At 51.6% G+C, this 15,373-nt stretch overlaps 1 protein-coding gene across 1 annotated transcript; it reads left to right on the top strand.

Annotated features, from left to right (window-relative positions):
* The first annotated feature begins 8,246 nt into the window (after nt 1-8,246).
* Nucleotides 8,247-15,310, top strand: LOC146257892 (uncharacterized). The gene is made up of 2 exons (XM_084675067.1): nt 8,247-8,664; nt 12,845-15,310. The coding sequence occupies exon 2, from the start codon at nt 13,347-13,349 to the stop codon at nt 14,277-14,279; it is 933 nt and encodes a 310-aa protein (XP_084531193.1). The 5' UTR covers nt 8,247-8,664; nt 12,845-13,346; the 3' UTR covers nt 14,280-15,310.
* Nucleotides 15,311-15,373: the final 63 nt, after the last annotated feature.

Below are 15,373 nucleotides of genomic sequence, written 5' to 3'. Positions count from 1 at the left end.
CTGTGCCACTCGTCCTCCTTCTCTTCCTCCTCCTCCTCCTTCTCTTCCTCTTCCTCCTCCTCCTTCTCTCCCTCCTTCTCTTCCTCCTCCTCCTTCTCTCCCTCTTCCTCCTCCTCCTTCTCTCCCTCCTCCTCCTTCTCTCCCTCTTCCTCCTCCTCCTTCTCTCCCTCTTCCTCCTCCTTCTCTCCCTCTTCCTCCTCCTCCTTCTCTCCCTCCTCCTCCTTCTCTTCCTCCTCCTCCTTCTCTTCCTCCTCCTCCTTCTCTTCCTCCTCCTTCTCTCCCTCGTCCTCCTCCTCCTTCTCTCCCTCGTCCTCCTCCTCCTTCTCTCCCTCTTCCTCCTCCTCCTTCTCTCCCTCCTCCTCCTTCTCTTCCTCCTCCTCCTTCTCTTCCTCCTCCTCCTTCTCTTCCTCCTCCTTCTCTCCCTCGTCCTCCTCCTCCTTCTCTCCCTCTTCCTCCTCCTCCTCTCCCTCTTCCTCCTCCTCCTCCTTCTCTCCCTCTTCCTCCTCCTCCTTCTCTCCCTCTTCCTCCTCCTCCTCCTCCTTCTCTTCCTCCTTCTCTCCCTCTTCCTCCTCCTCCTTCTCTCCCTCTTCCTCCTCCTCCTTCTCTTCCTCCTCCTCCTTCTCTCCCTCTTCCTCCTCCTCCTCCTCCTTCTCTTCCTCCTTCTCTCCCTCTTCCTCCTCCTCCTTCTCTTCCTCATCCCCTTCTTCTGATAACATAACAGGGTGATATAACATCTGGGTAATATTACAGTCGGAGGATATCATAATAACATGGTAAGAAGCAACCCAGGCATGAAGCCCTCTTGTCTTACATTCTGGAACAACCAGAGCCGCTAGTGGCCATAGCACGTTAGGCGCCGTTCACCATCAAACGTATCAGCAGGGCAATACAGAACACAAGAACCATTATGAAGCGATGTCTTCTTCTGTGGTGGGAGGGAGGTAGTGACCTGCTGTTGGTTTCCTGCTGACTGTGACTCACTTCCTGTTCCCCTCCCATCCTGACAACACCAGGAAGAGCAGCTATTCATCACCGATATCACCATCAGTTGGTGTGTGTGTGTGTGTGTGTGTGTGTGTGTGTGTGTGCCCACTGATTTCACACTGAGCTGATCTCAGACCAGGAAAACACCTCTGCTGGCTGAGGTCATATACACAACTACACACACACAACTACACACAACTACACACACATATCTTTGACTTGTTATCACACATCATAAATAGATACTTCCACTCGGCCGCTTATGACGGCTTCCATGGTTACAGTTCCCGCCCAAATGCTCCCCCAACTTGTTAACTTGAGTTTGGGTTTCCAAACTGTTTCAATCTGTCAAGTTTGAAATATGATCATTTAAATTTATTTTTATAGTTGACTTCTCTGCCTCCCTCCTACTAATTTAATAATTTAAAATGTTTTCGGTGAATAGTTTGTTATGTGCTTGTAAAGTGAAGCTCTAGAACTTCAAACGAAAGGTTGAATAGTCTTGTTTTAAGGCACGAAAATACAGCATAACCGCTCGAGTTAACAAAGTGGAACACTGTCCTCCTGTGAAGAGTTGAGGACTGAGTATCTATCATTGATAATCCTCTTAGGCCTATGCACCCTGGCAGTACCTGTCCTGTTGCGTGCGAGTATATTTAGAAGGCTTGATCTTCTTAGAGGTGGAAATGGGTCAGGATTTGAAGAAGTCCACTCAATGTGCAGTACCTCTGTCGGGCTGCAGGGGGAGCCCTGTCTGTGTGGCCACAAACATCCTCTCTGGAGTCGCCTAGATTTAATCCTGTCAAACACAACTGGCTGTCTTTTTCACTTTCGCATCTTTTTTCTCTCCATCTCTCTCTTTCTCTCTCCATCTCTCTCACCCTTTCCTACATTTTCTCTGACGTCAGACAAGCCTACAATAGCGGGCAGCATTCCAAATGACTTATGACCCTTTGGAGAGGGGGGCAGGGGGTCCCTTAAAATGTCAACATTCCAAATGCTGAAGAATATTTTCCTATCATATCCATATATTTTCCACCTTATAATACTAAGATATCGTATGTTCGGAATTAGAACTATTTGGCTCATTGGCCGGGTGACCTCCGCCTGGCAGGATGTGTTTGAGTGACGGGGCTGTCTCTGTCTGGACGTGTTTGAGTGACGGGGCTGTCTCTGTCTGGACGTGTTTGAGTGACGGGGCTGTCTCTGTCTGGACGTGTTTGAGTGACTGGGCTGTCTCTGTCTGGACGTGTTTGAGTAACAGGGCTGTCTCTGTCTGGACATGTTTGAGTGACGGGGCTGTCCTTGTCCATGGAGCTGGATGACAGGGCTGCTGGATGACTTTCTGTTGGCCGGCCCTGGCCCGGTCTGGCCTGGTTTAGCCCTGTCTGGCCTGGTTAAGGCTTGACCCTGGATCTGTTGTCAGTCGCCGTGGAGTGAACCCTCCGCTCCTGACGTAGGCATGGCGCTCACGTACACGAGGCGATTGTGCTCCTCCAGGACGAGGCTGTGTGTGTGTGAACAGTGTGTGTGTGTGAACAGTGTACTCCTTCAGAGATCTGTGCTCAATGTCTGGGTTTGTCACGTTTGCCTTTCCCATGTGACCCCACACACTCACACACGCACACACATAGCACCCCTCCCCCTCACTTCCTGTCTCCAGCATAGGAATTCAACCCGCTGCTGCAGTGATGTTTCCTCGGAAGACTGTCCCCTCCTCCTCCCTCCTCTTCCTCCGCCTCCCTCCTCTTCCTCCTCCCTCCTCTTCCTCTCCCTCCTCTTCCTCTTCCTCCTCCCTCCTCTTCCTCTTCCTCCTCCCTCCTCTTCCTCCTTTTCCTCATCCCCCTCTTCCTCCTCCTCCTACTCTTCCTCCTCCTCCCCCTCCTCTTCCTCCTCCTCCTACTCTTCCTCCTCCTCCCCCTCCTCTTCCTCCTCCTCCCTCCTCTTCCTCCCCCTCTCCTCCTCCTCCTCTTCGTCTTCCCCCCTCCCCATCCTATTCCTCCTCCCTCCTCTTCCTCCCCCTCTCCTCCTCTTCGTCTTCTCTCCTCCCCCTCCCCATCCTCTTCCTCCTCCCTCCTCCTCCTCCTTTGGCAGCACCAATACCTTCTCGTCATCTCCGTCATGGGCAGTTGAGCGACTTCAAAACAATGCTGCTGACTTCCTGTGGAACGAACAGTGTGTTTAGTCCGGAGTCACAGGAATCGCTTCCTCTCTACTGGGTACTGTGGACCGAAGCTTTGATGTGTATGAATAGACCAGTTTTATAATAGTAATAGATGAGTGATGAGGAACTTGATTATTCTTTAAATTATTCTTTAAAAAAATAGAAATGTATGCATCATAAATCAGGAGATGACAAAGTCAAATAAATATAGTTATCCAACACTTCACATCACTCTCTCTCTCACACACACACACACACAACCTGCCTTCCTCAAACCAAAGTACACATTGGCAAAACTGAAGGAAAGATTGAGCCAAAGTGTCTAAAAGTGGCCTGGAGTGGCCGTGAGTTAGTACACACACACACCAGGGCGAACGCTTGAGAACCATGGAGCCCCTGAGGATTCTCACAGTGTGAAGCTGCCTGCCCCTGCCTGCCCCTCGGCCCTCTGGGTAATGGGCCAGTGTCAATGAGGCGTGAGCCATGTTTGTTTCTCTTACTGCCCAACTGTGGAGTTTCCCAACACACACACACACACACTGCACTCAAACTACATACACACTACTATTAGTTGGGGGAACATTTGTGTGTAGGTGTGTGTGTATGCTTGTGTGTGTTAATTTGTGTGTGTGTGCGCAGCCTCTGTGCCGGGTTCCTAGTGTTCCCCACACCCTGCTCTGTCTCTGTCTCCTCCAGCTCTGTCTCTGTCTCCTCCAGCTCTGTCTCTGTCTCCTCCATGTCTCCTCCAGCTCTGTCTCTGTCTCCTCCAGCTCTGTCTCCTCCAGCTCTGTCTCCTCCAGCTCTGTCTCTATCTCCTCCATGTCTCCTCCAGCTCTGTCTCTGTCTCCTCCAGCTCTGTCTCCTCCAGCTCTGTCTCCTCCAGCTCTGTCTCTGTCTCCTCCATGTCTCCTCCAGCTCTGTCTCTGTCTCCTCCAGCTCTGTCTCCTCCAGCTCTGTCTCCTCCAGCTCTGTCTCTGTCTCCTCCATGTCTCCTCCAGCTCTGTCTCTGTCTCCTCCAGCTCTGTCTCTGTCTCCTCCATGTCTCCTCCAGCTCTGTCTCCTCCAGCTCTGTCTCCTCCAGCTCTGTCTCTGTCTCCTCCAGCTCTGTCTCCTCCATGTCTCCTCCAGCTCTGTCTCTGTCTCCTCCATGTCTCCTCCAGCTCTGTCTCTGTCTCCTCCAGCTCTGTCTCTGTCTCCTCCAGCTCTGTCTCTGTCTCCTCCAGCTCTGTCTCCTCCAGCTCTGGTTCCTTCAGCTCTGTCTCTGTCTCCTCCAGCTTCCTCTCATTCTCTGTTGTTGTCTATTTCTGTGTATTTGTTCTAGCGTGCCCTTCGCCGTGAACCATAGACCCTCCCTGGATGTTTGGGAGGGAGGGAGAGAAGTGGGGGGCAGGGAGGGAGGGAGGAAGGAAGAGAGGTGGGGGAGGAGGTTGGGGGGGGACGGAGGGATAGAGGCAGAGAGAGAGAAGTGGGTTGGCTTATGAGAAAGGGAGGCGACCGGAATGGCAGATGCGTAGGGAGGATCTGGGAGAAAGAGAGAGAGAGAGAGAGAGAGAGAGAGAGAGAGAGGTAGAGAGAGAGATGGGAGTGAGGTTTGATTGAGAGAGAGGAACTGGACTCTGTTTTTGACGTTGTGTATAAATATATAATATCTGTCTTTGTGTGTGAGGGAGAGGGTAAAGAAGTGGGTGTGAGTGCATGCATGTGTGAGTGAGTGTGCATGTGTGTGTGTGCATGTGTGTGTGTGCATGTGTGTGTGTGTGCATGTGTGTGTGCTAAAGAGAAACACTTTGGTCCTTTCTCCCTGTGTTATTTTCATCCTCCTGCTGTTGCATCACTCCTTGTTTTGATGTCTTTTACAGACTTGCAGACTCACTGGAAAAGACTTCTGGAAAAAGTGACATACACAATTCTGTCTCACATGCTCACTGTAAAACACTATATTCTCTCTTTGTCTCATATTTTATGACTTCCCTCTCCTGTTCTTACACAGATGCAGACAAATCAACTGTCTGTCGTCAGTTTTAAGAGCGGCAATTTAGACTGAAAAAGCACATTTAGTATTTCAAGTCCTCTCTGGTCAGCATGCTGACAGGAACAGCCATGTACAGTACACAGTGAGGATGTCGCATGCCGTAGCCTATGTCTAGCCTGAGTCTCTCTATGCCTGTGTGCCCAGCTGTTCCCCATCTGAACTGTGTTGTAACAGGTGACTCCGTGACCCCTGAAGCTGAATAAACCATGTGGTCATACGTGATCCAGCTACGTGACTCAGTCACTCCAGGGGGCTCCCCAACTCACCCTGACACATGCTCATACAATCCTGCCTACAGCTGCACCCCTCCACACTTCCTCTCCCTCCCCTCTCCCTCCTCTCCCTCCTCTCCTCTCCCTTCCCTCTCCCTCCTCTCCTCTCCCTTCCCTCTCCCTCCTCTCTCCCCTTTCCCTCCTCTCCTCTCCTTTCCCTCTCCCTCCTCTCTCCCCTCTCCCTCCTCCCTCTCCCTCCTCTCTCTGTTTTTTTCTTTCTCTTTATATCATGTTTCGTCTTTCTTTCCTTGTCTCTTTCCATCTTTCTCTCCTCCTATCTTTCTTTCTATCTCTATCTCTATCTCCCTCTTCCTCTTTGCTTTTCTCCTCCATTCCTTCTCTTTCTTTCCCTCTCTTGCTTCTCTCCTTCTCTTTCTCTCGTGTCATCCTTTCCAAGCGGGGCCCCATGTTCCAGGCCCATTTCCCCCCCGGACTGAAGCTGCAATCACAGTCATCTAATGGGAACCACATGCCCTCTGATGTACCACTGGAATCCCAAGACTCCAGCCTATGAGGGCATCAGTTAAGAACTCTCATGTGGTTCTCACTGTCAACATCACTCACTCACTCACTCATTCACTCACAAAATGTCCAATATCACTCATTCACACACTTAATTAATCATAAAGGTCAAAAATCACTCGCTCTATTGCTCGCCTGCTCACTCACTCATGATTATCTGTGACATTGCTAGAACACTACAAGAGGTCTTTTGTGTGTAACACTCATAAACATATAGATTGACCCCCTCGGAGCACTCACAACAACAATAGAGTCATTGACGTCTCTACGACAACGGCCGTCTCAAAATGTCAACGCTGTCCGGGTGGTTTGACTCCGGCTCTCCAGCGTTGTACGACTGAGCTAAAGCCAGCTATGACCTCAAACGAGACCCGGTCTTTCTGCTTCTTGCTATTTTTCCCCTGTGAAAGAAACATCCGAAAAACACAGACAGAATCTCGATCCTGTCTCCAAACCACCGCTGCTACAGAGCCTGGGTGTGGCGCTAGTGTGTCCGTCCCCAGTCTACTGCTGGGGGGAGGAGCCCGGCTGCTGGGGGGAGGAGCCCAGCTGGTGGGGGGAGGAGCCCGGCTGGTGAGCCCACACATGCAGCCAGCTCTGCTGGACGTGACCCCCTCATAACCCCAGCTGCTCCACTGACAGGCAGGCTGGCTTTATCCAACAAGCAGACTCCGGCTCCACCCCCAGACCCCCACCCCCAGACCTCCACCCCCAGACCCCCACCCCCAGACCTCCACCCCCAGACCTCCACCCCCAGACTTCCAAGCCCAGACCCCCACCCCCAGACCCCCACCCCCAGACCCCCACCCCCAGACCCCCACCCCCAGACCACCACCCCCCGACCCCCACCCCCAGACCACCACCCCCAGACCCCCACCCCCAGACCCCCACCCCCAGACCTCCACCCCCAGACCTCCACCCCCACACCCACACTACCCACTACAACTCCCCTAACTCCACCCCCAGACCCCCAGGCCAGCACCAACTAGCCCCCAGTCCTTCCTGTGAAGTGTGTGTGTGTGAGAAAGAAAAGGATAGGGATAGAGGGGCCCCCCTGTTTTCCAAGAGGCCAGTTTCTCCGTGTAGAGTGTGTCCCCTATTACTCAAACGCTTTCATAACGCTCCCCCTCCCTGCCTGCCTGTGTGTGTGTGTGTGTGTGTTGACTGTATGATCTAACCACATCTGTCCTCACAGGATTCGACAGAGCCGTGTGTCTGTTCTTATCTTGTTTACAGATTTTCTCAACCCTTCAAAGGAAGGAATTGTGTGTGTGCGCGTGTGTGGTTCTGCGTCTGTGTGTGTGTGTGTGTGTGTGTGAGCTCGTCAAAAATTACACTAGCAACTCTGGTTTAATTTTGATTAACATGTGAAACCACAAGACCATAAAAGTGAAATTAAGTATTTTTGTAAGATTGTTTGGTTGTTTTACTGGTTGAAGTCAACTCAGCAAAATAAAAGTTTTTTATTTGTCTTGCAGAACAGACGCGAGAGGAGCCATTCTGGATGCACAACAAAGGGTTTTAATCTAGCTTGCTTGCATGCATTCGCGAAGACAACTAATAAACTCCCATGTGAGTATGCAAACTGATCCCGAGAAGCCAACGTTTGCGTTTTTTCTCGTCACGTAATCGGTGCGTAATTACGCACAGCTTGCGTCCCTGGTGAGCCGCGACTGACGACTTGATGTCTGTCTTCACGGGGTTGCCAGGACGTACTTTGCAAGCAACTGCAGTTTCAGGCTCACATAAAGATCCCACAGCCTAATTTGACCGACCTGCTAACTGGATAAAGCGCTGATTAAGTGTAAAATGTTATGCTGTAGTAAGGAAAGTTATTTGACTGTAAATACAAAAATAGCCACAGTAGAACGTTAAGCTGCATCAACTGCAGAAATATAAGGCTAAGTGTACATTATATAATGTTCAGTACAGTATATTCCCCACCCCCTCCGATACACACACAGACACACATTTGTCTTAATAGAGGTTTAATCAAGTTAAGGTGCCGCGCGCGGCCTCATCCCCTCAGTGCGTTTCGGTAGAACCGTGTTTGGTCAGCTGTTATGATTGCACTTGCAGTCGGAGCGGAGGTCATTTAATTGCTCGTGCTGTCATGGACGTTGCACGGACCAGGGAAGCAGCGGCCCTTAACTGAGTACTGTATGCTGACATGCGTTCATTGGGGTTGGGCCGGGGGAGGGGGGGGGGGGGGGGGCAAAGTGGTTAGGGGTGAGGGACGGGGGGCGGAGGAGCGAGGGGGTGACGGGATTTATCTCAAACAACAGTGTGTAACTCGCTATCGCGCTAACTTTGCTGGTAGATAAATGCAATTACACGCAACAGACTACGGCTAATATTTATTCTATAGCATGTTGTTGTATGTGCCATATTCAAGGGAGGAAGTTTACAGCGACTAGTTAATTAGCTTGTATTTAACCATACTGCGTCCAGCGCGCGCATCTGTCTCCCCTTTCACTTTCTTCATTGACGATACTCGCGCCCCCTCCCCTTCCCGCCTCAAGCGTTTGAGCCGCTCCTCGAGACGACAGAACCAGCCTGCAGTAATAGGTTTACCTGCTCTAATAACGGGAGAAGCTCTCGTCTTAACGGTGGAATATACAGACACAAGGCTCAGCGATTCTTTCCGAGTGGAAAATACATGAACGACAATATTAAACATAAACCAGAAGGCAAGTATTTAAAATATGTATTTTCTTTTGGTTGTTTTCACGAAGTTACTGGTTGCAGATTACACGCAGCCTGTGGTACATTTCTGATGTCATTGCCGTAGACAGCTAATCGATAGCCAGACTGTGATTCAAAGTTGGCCGTTTCTTCGTAGGCTAATACATATTTTGGTGTAGATCTGGTTGTAATTGTTGAGATGTTTCTTTCATGGGGACAAAATGACACTACTTGGTCCATGCGAATGTCTAAGTAGGCTATTAGATTCTACTCATTGCGCAGTTTGTGGGCCTACGTGGATCATTCACAATCACAGTAGAGTACATTTGCCATTGCAGTATTTCTAGGTTATAAAATAAATCTAAAACGATTACAGGCGTAATTCAAAGGAAGAATGATATAACAGTGTGTGTGCCGTGCGTTCCGTTATTAGGGCAGGTTCTCGGTACTCGGTTACACTTTAAAGTCCAACTGTAAAGCTCTAACAAACTTCACATCACTTCTGTGTGAACCCACCCCCTACTTCGTGTAATACAAGTCCATTACGTTAACTGACGCTATTTGTAAATGCCCTCAAGTCGTCGCCGTTTTAGATGCAGGCTACTATAAACCTGAATTGATCTTGGAAAGAGGGCTACTGTTCAGAAATAGCTCCGCTCGTGTCGGTGGGATGGATTAGCTCAGTGTCTCAGTGGTACCAAACGGTTAAACGGTGGGATGTCCGGGAATCGGATGATCTCAGAGCCTAAGTATTACATAACGAGTCAGTACACTACCCAGGGAACGAATGGTCTCGAGTTGTTCAGTGATTCAAGGTCACAAGAAGTAGTGAAGGGCCGTAATCACGACAAGGACCCGGAGTCTCTCAAACTAATTTCAAACCCACATAAACCATTTTTTCCACAAACCAGATGGCAAATGACACACACCAGTCGTTTACAGGCAGGTCCGTTTTGAAAGGGCATGACTCAATGATCACCGGTTCCCTGACCTGATTGAATTTATTACCGTTGCTAGGCTGACTAAATGACGGTCTGTGTTTGGATTCAGCCCAGGGTGGTCCTACAGACTACCAATAGTTAAGGGCTTGTTTTCCTGAAACGGACAGTGTTGCGCCACGCCACAGAACTGGGCAACAAAACAGTTTTTATGGGCGTTGGGTGGGCCTTGTTTCCGACTTTAACTGTATAAACATTTGGGGAACAGCAGACGAGGGAGCCTCTGATAAACAAAGCAAAAAGCATTTGTTACAATAACCGCCTCGGCTGTTGCGCACACAACGCGTGACGCATGAGGCAGCATCCTGATGAGAGGGGGGGCTGTGTGCGCGCGCCACGCTGTCTGGATGACAGGATGAGAGGTGGAGGGGGGTTTTCACCTACCTGGCGCACACCTTCCTAGGTCAAACAAAGAACAGGATGACAGTTACTTCACTGACTCCAACAGACACCTCGAGCTGAGAAATGACGGCGGGAAACCTTTTAATACACATGTGCGAACGTAGACCACAAGTGACAGAGGGAAAATCAAAACAGATGTCGACAGGCATTGTTAGGCCTTCGGTTTCGTGTCAGCAATCTCATACATTCCAGTGAATAGACCAATCTTGTCCCTTCCAGGAGCCAAAAACAATCTGAATTGAATCCTGTATCGATTGCCCTTTCAGCATTGTCATGCCACAACTGTGATTGTGATGGAATTTCCTCCGTGGGTATTAAGAGTAAGTTAGTGTAAAGAAGTTAAACACAGGCCTTGAAATAGGAGTTGAGCAGGAGAAGATTAAGACATTGTCATGAAACCTAGACTACCTGTCTGCATGCCTACCACTGATCCAATCAGTTAGCCTGAGAGTGTCTGTGTGTGTGTGTGTGTGTGTGTGTGTGAGAGAGGGTGTGTTTGAGAGAAGGACACAGAAGGGAGTGTGTTGGGGAGGAAGACAGATTCCCTCAGAAAATAAACTACAACCAGATAAGTAGACAGTGTTTGATTTTAGATTTGAGTTTGACTTCAGCTCATGGAACAGAGCATGTGCACCAACATCATCCGCCTGTCTGTAACAAGATGAACCCTGGTGCTGCCTCTATTACAACCAATCCTTATCTGACTGCCTCTATTAGAAGAGTTCCTTATCTGACTGCCTCTATTAGAAGAGTTCCTTATCTGACTGCAGCCGCCCGGTGCCTCACTTATTTCTCCCCACCACCCCCCAGATTACCCCACCCCCTCCACCTTCTTTCTCTGGTCCGTTAACACCAAGGAGACGACTCCCTCCTCTCACCTCCTCTCACCTGGGGGCTGGGATGGAGAGCCCCAAGCCCTCCTCTCACCTCGGGGCTGGGATGGAGAGCCCCAAGCCCTCCTCTCACCTTGGGCTGGGGGTGGAGAGCCCCAAGCCCTCCTCTCACCTCGGGGCTGGGGTGGAGAGCCCCAAGCCCTCCTCTCACCTGGGGGCCGGGTGGAGAGCCCCAAGCCCTCCTCTCACCTCGGGGCTGGGGTGGAGAGCCCCAAGCCCTCCTTTCACCTCGGGGCTGGGGTGGAGAGCCCCAAGCCCTCCTCTCACCCCGGGGCTGGGGTGGAGAGCCCCAAGCCCTCCTCTCACCTCGGGGCTGGGGTGGAGAGCCCCAAGCCCTCCTCTCACCTCGGGGCTGGGGTGGAGAGCCCCAAGCCCTCCTCTCACCTGGGGGCCGGGTGGAGAGCCCCAAGCCCTCCTCTCACCCCGGGGCTGGGGTGGAGAGCCCCAAGCCCTCCTCTCACCTCAGGGCCGGGGTGGAGAGCCCCAAGCCGTCCTCTCACCTCGGGGCTGGGGTGGAGAGCCCCAAGCCCTCCTCTCACCTCAGGGCCGGGGTGGAGAGCCCCAAGCCCTCCTCTCACCTCGGGGCCGGGGTGGAGAGCCCCAAGCCCTCCTCTCACCTCGGGGCTGGGGTGGAGAGCCCCAAGCCCTCCTCTCACCTCGGGGCTGGGGTGGAGAGCCCCAAGCCCTCCTCTCACCTCGGGGCTGGGGTGGAGAGCCCCAAGCCCTCCTCTCACCTCGGGGCTGGGGTGGAGAGCCCCAAGCCCTCCTCTCACCCCGGGGCTGGGGTGGAGAGCCCCAAGCCCTCCTCTCACCTCGGGCGGGGGGTGGAGGGCTCCAGGGCCCCTGACATGTGAAGACCGTGTGTCAAACTTGACACAGCAGCCAGGGGGAACTGGGAGCCAGGGCCGTGGGGCGGGTGTGTGAAACCATACACTCAGATGGGAAGAAGATGTGGATTGGTATTTTATTACAGGGAGACGTGTGCTGGAGCTTGGGACTGAATGCTCGTAGAAGTTTGTATCTGTCCTCTCTCTAACTCGCTCTCTCCTTCTCTCGATCACTCTTTAAGTGACATGCATAATGAGTCCATTTAGATGTTGCGTTTGTCCAAAGCAAAATTTTGAACCTGGGACAGCTTTATCTCTAGTCAAAAGCTCTAACTCTGAGCTATACCCATCCCCAAATATCTACATATATATACTGTATATATACATATTTCAAATCTAATATGTGTCAGATACATTAATTTTGGGTCAAGTGATTGGTAACGGAAACCATGTTTTGTAAACATCAACACTTCAGCAAGCTGACAGACGTTTCCCCTGGTTCAGCTTCAGGCTGAGGTCTAAAGTCGTCCGTTCCTCCTGACCCATGTCTAACCTGGGGGCTTCCCTGTGCCTCCCTGGGCCCCAAACCCCTCCCCTGGGCCCCCCGGCCCCCCAGGCCCCTGATAACAAGCAGGCTGCCACACACAGCGCAGATGAGACACACGCAGCAAGCTAACGGCTACCTGACAAAACGGTGTGTTTTTACAAACACGTCTTAAGTAGCAGAGTGCCCTTCTTGGAATGTGTGACTGCAATTCCAGAAAACCTATGATTCAGTGTGTGTGTGACTCACTGAAAAAAACCTTGGTACACCAGCACACACACACCACACACACACACACATAATCAGTACATATCTACCTCAGTAAGGAAAAACTAAGGAGGAATGTCTGTGTGGTAGCAGGCAGGAAGGCAGTCCCCTTCAGCAAACACTCAGATTCCTCAAGCGTTTCTTCCTATATTTCTCTCCTCTGTCTCACTAGTCCCAGGTTGTAAATCTGTCTATTCTCCCCCTTCCCCCTTTTCTCTCTCTCTCTCTCTCTCTCTCTCTCTGTTTCTCCACAGACCTCCAGGACTAGCATTCTGATGTCACATTCCAGAAGTTTCATAGCCGAGGTCCGGTCGTAGACCTCAGAAGACGCAGCAGACCCAGAGGCAGTCAGACGGACTCTTCATCATCCTCTTCATCACCAGAGGACGAGAGCCAGAAAGCCAGAGTGGCAGAGCGTGGACTGAGGGGGATCTGGACAGAGGTCTCTTTGTGGCTCTGCTGACCTTCTGAGGGGGCGTTGATTTAGGCTGAAGGTTTTCTCCTCCAGCTTCACCACATAACTCTGTGATCACTAAGAGGTCCTGCTGCCACTACTGACCCTCGCAGACAGACTGGTGTGGTACGGCTTCTGCAAGACTTTCAGGAAGCACCTCTCCCTTGTGGCATATCTCAGCGAGTAGCAGCCAGTCAAATGCCTCAACTGGGACTACTTTCTCCGTACTCCTACTAAAAATATAAGATTCCGGTGACCGACGAGGAAGCAACTCCCGCACGCGGTGAATTCTGGGAAACAGGATGCCGGCCAAGACGCCCATGTATCTAAAGACTACAACTCCCAAGAGGGGCAAGAAGCCCAAGTTGCGCGACGTCCTGTCAGGTGACATGATCAGCCCTCCGCTGGGGGATGTGCGCCACAGCGCCCACGTGGGCCCGCAGGGCGAGGGGGACATGTTTGGAGACGTAGGCTTCCTGCAGGGGAAGATGGACATGCTGCCGGGCTTGAACCGCCCGCCGGGCCACGCCCGCTCCCACAGCATGGAGAGACACCTGGACGAGGCCCACACGGGGGCCAACGGCCAACACCATCCCTACGGCGCCCACCGCAACACCCACCACCACGCCAGCTCCACGCTGAAGACCACCATCTCCATGCCTGTGTTCCTCGCCCATGAACAGGCGCCGCCAAAGCCGCCGCGCCTCCACTTGGACGACCCCGGGACTCACCCCCAGCCCCCCGCACCCCAGCAGAACAACCACACCCACCACAACAACGGCCACGCTCACAACCACGCCCACAGCCATCATCACCACATCCAGCAGCTGCAGCAGCAGCACCGTTCCATGTCTGTGTGCGACGAGGGCCAGGGCCGCTACGTCGACCCCCGCCACGAGCTCTCCTACTCGGCCTCCTTCCGCCACCTGGTCCCCTCCTCCGGCTCGTTCTCCGAGGCCTCATCAGAGGACTCCATGTCGGAGACGTGCGGGCCCCTGGACCCCCGCAGGGGGCTGAGCCTGGACTCGGACGCGGGGCTGAGCAACGAGGACCTGCGGAGCGAACGCAGCGAGTCGCCAGCCGTCACGGGGGTCTCCCCGGGGCGCTTATCTTCCGGGGTGTCTCGGTCTGAGTCCCTGGCTGGGCTGGATCTGGACCTGGGCCCCTCCATCCTGGACGATGTCCTGAGGATCATGGACCGCTACAGGACTGTGGACGACCGCTGCGAATTGTGAGACGCGGGAAGAGGTGGGAGGATGAAGGGGGGGGGGAGGAGGAACAGAAGAGACTCCATCGTGCAACCAGGCGCTGCGAACACTTGACTTGGCTGCCCTCCTTGGGGCTGTGGCGTGTTGGGATTGGGCTGGTCCACCTTGGCTAACTGACAGACAGAGACTGAAGACATGGTCCATACTGGCTGTGACTGAAGACATGGTCCATACTGGCTGTGACTGAAGACATGGTCCATACTGGCTGTGACTGAAGACATGGTCCATACTGGCTGTGACTGAAGACATGGTCCATACTGGCTGTGACTTATGGCCACTGACCTAAATAGACTGAATGACAAAACACTGCAAGTTGTCAACCAAGCGCTGTTTCCTGGGGCTCAGGACCTACACAACAAATTGTCTCTCCCTCAGAAATGGACAACTTGATCAGTAGACCATGACGGTTTATTAAATCCGTTTTTCATCTTTGCTTCTAGGACAAAGCTTTTCTGAATGCATAGGCTTATCTGTAGCCTAATCATTTAGCCTGTGTAAACCACAAAAGATGTATTTTACTTAGGGGTTATTTGTTTTGCAACTGTCAAAATATCGTTGGTGTTGTTCTTCGGATGTTCTTCGAAGTGCTTAATCAAAGTGCGTAGGCCTACAGTACATCTGATTGAATTATACAATATCCTTGCAAGAAAAACGCCATCAAGATTGGACTGTGTTAGAATATATGCCGCCATCTAGTGGTTATCTTATCAAATGAGATTATTCTACAAAGTAGAGAGAAAACAAGTACCGACTTTTTCGAAGATACGTGACAATTAAGTGCATGAACTCAAAGTATGTTTAATGCACAGCTTTGTAATTGCCTCGTTGGATGTTATAAATAAATGATCTGTCTCCAAAGCTGTGCATCGACATGATATTGGACCTTCACTACGTCATCTTCAATCAATATCACAGTAGCCTACCGTTCTAATGTCATGTATGTATGTCTGTCTGTCTGAAAAAATATTGACCAGTAAATAAAAAGATTTATGAATGACGATCATTGTTGACTTTCTACTTTCTTAAAAGGCGATGAGCAGTTAGCAATATGATGTGATCTC

This window comes from Hypomesus nipponensis, chromosome 15, assembly GCF_054491055.1.
Source record: "Hypomesus nipponensis isolate SF chromosome 15, ASM5449105v1, whole genome shotgun sequence".
Classification (NCBI taxonomy): domain Eukaryota; kingdom Metazoa; phylum Chordata; class Actinopteri; order Osmeriformes; family Osmeridae; genus Hypomesus; species Hypomesus nipponensis.
Note: the sequence above shows the minus strand (reverse complement) of the source record. Positions and strands in the feature narration are given on the sequence as shown.

Excerpts from the sequence above, each read along its gene's own strand:
- LOC146257892 (XM_084675067.1), top strand. The coding sequence starts at position 13,347 with ATGCCGGCCAAGACGCCCATGTATCTAAAGACTACAACTCCCAAGAGG.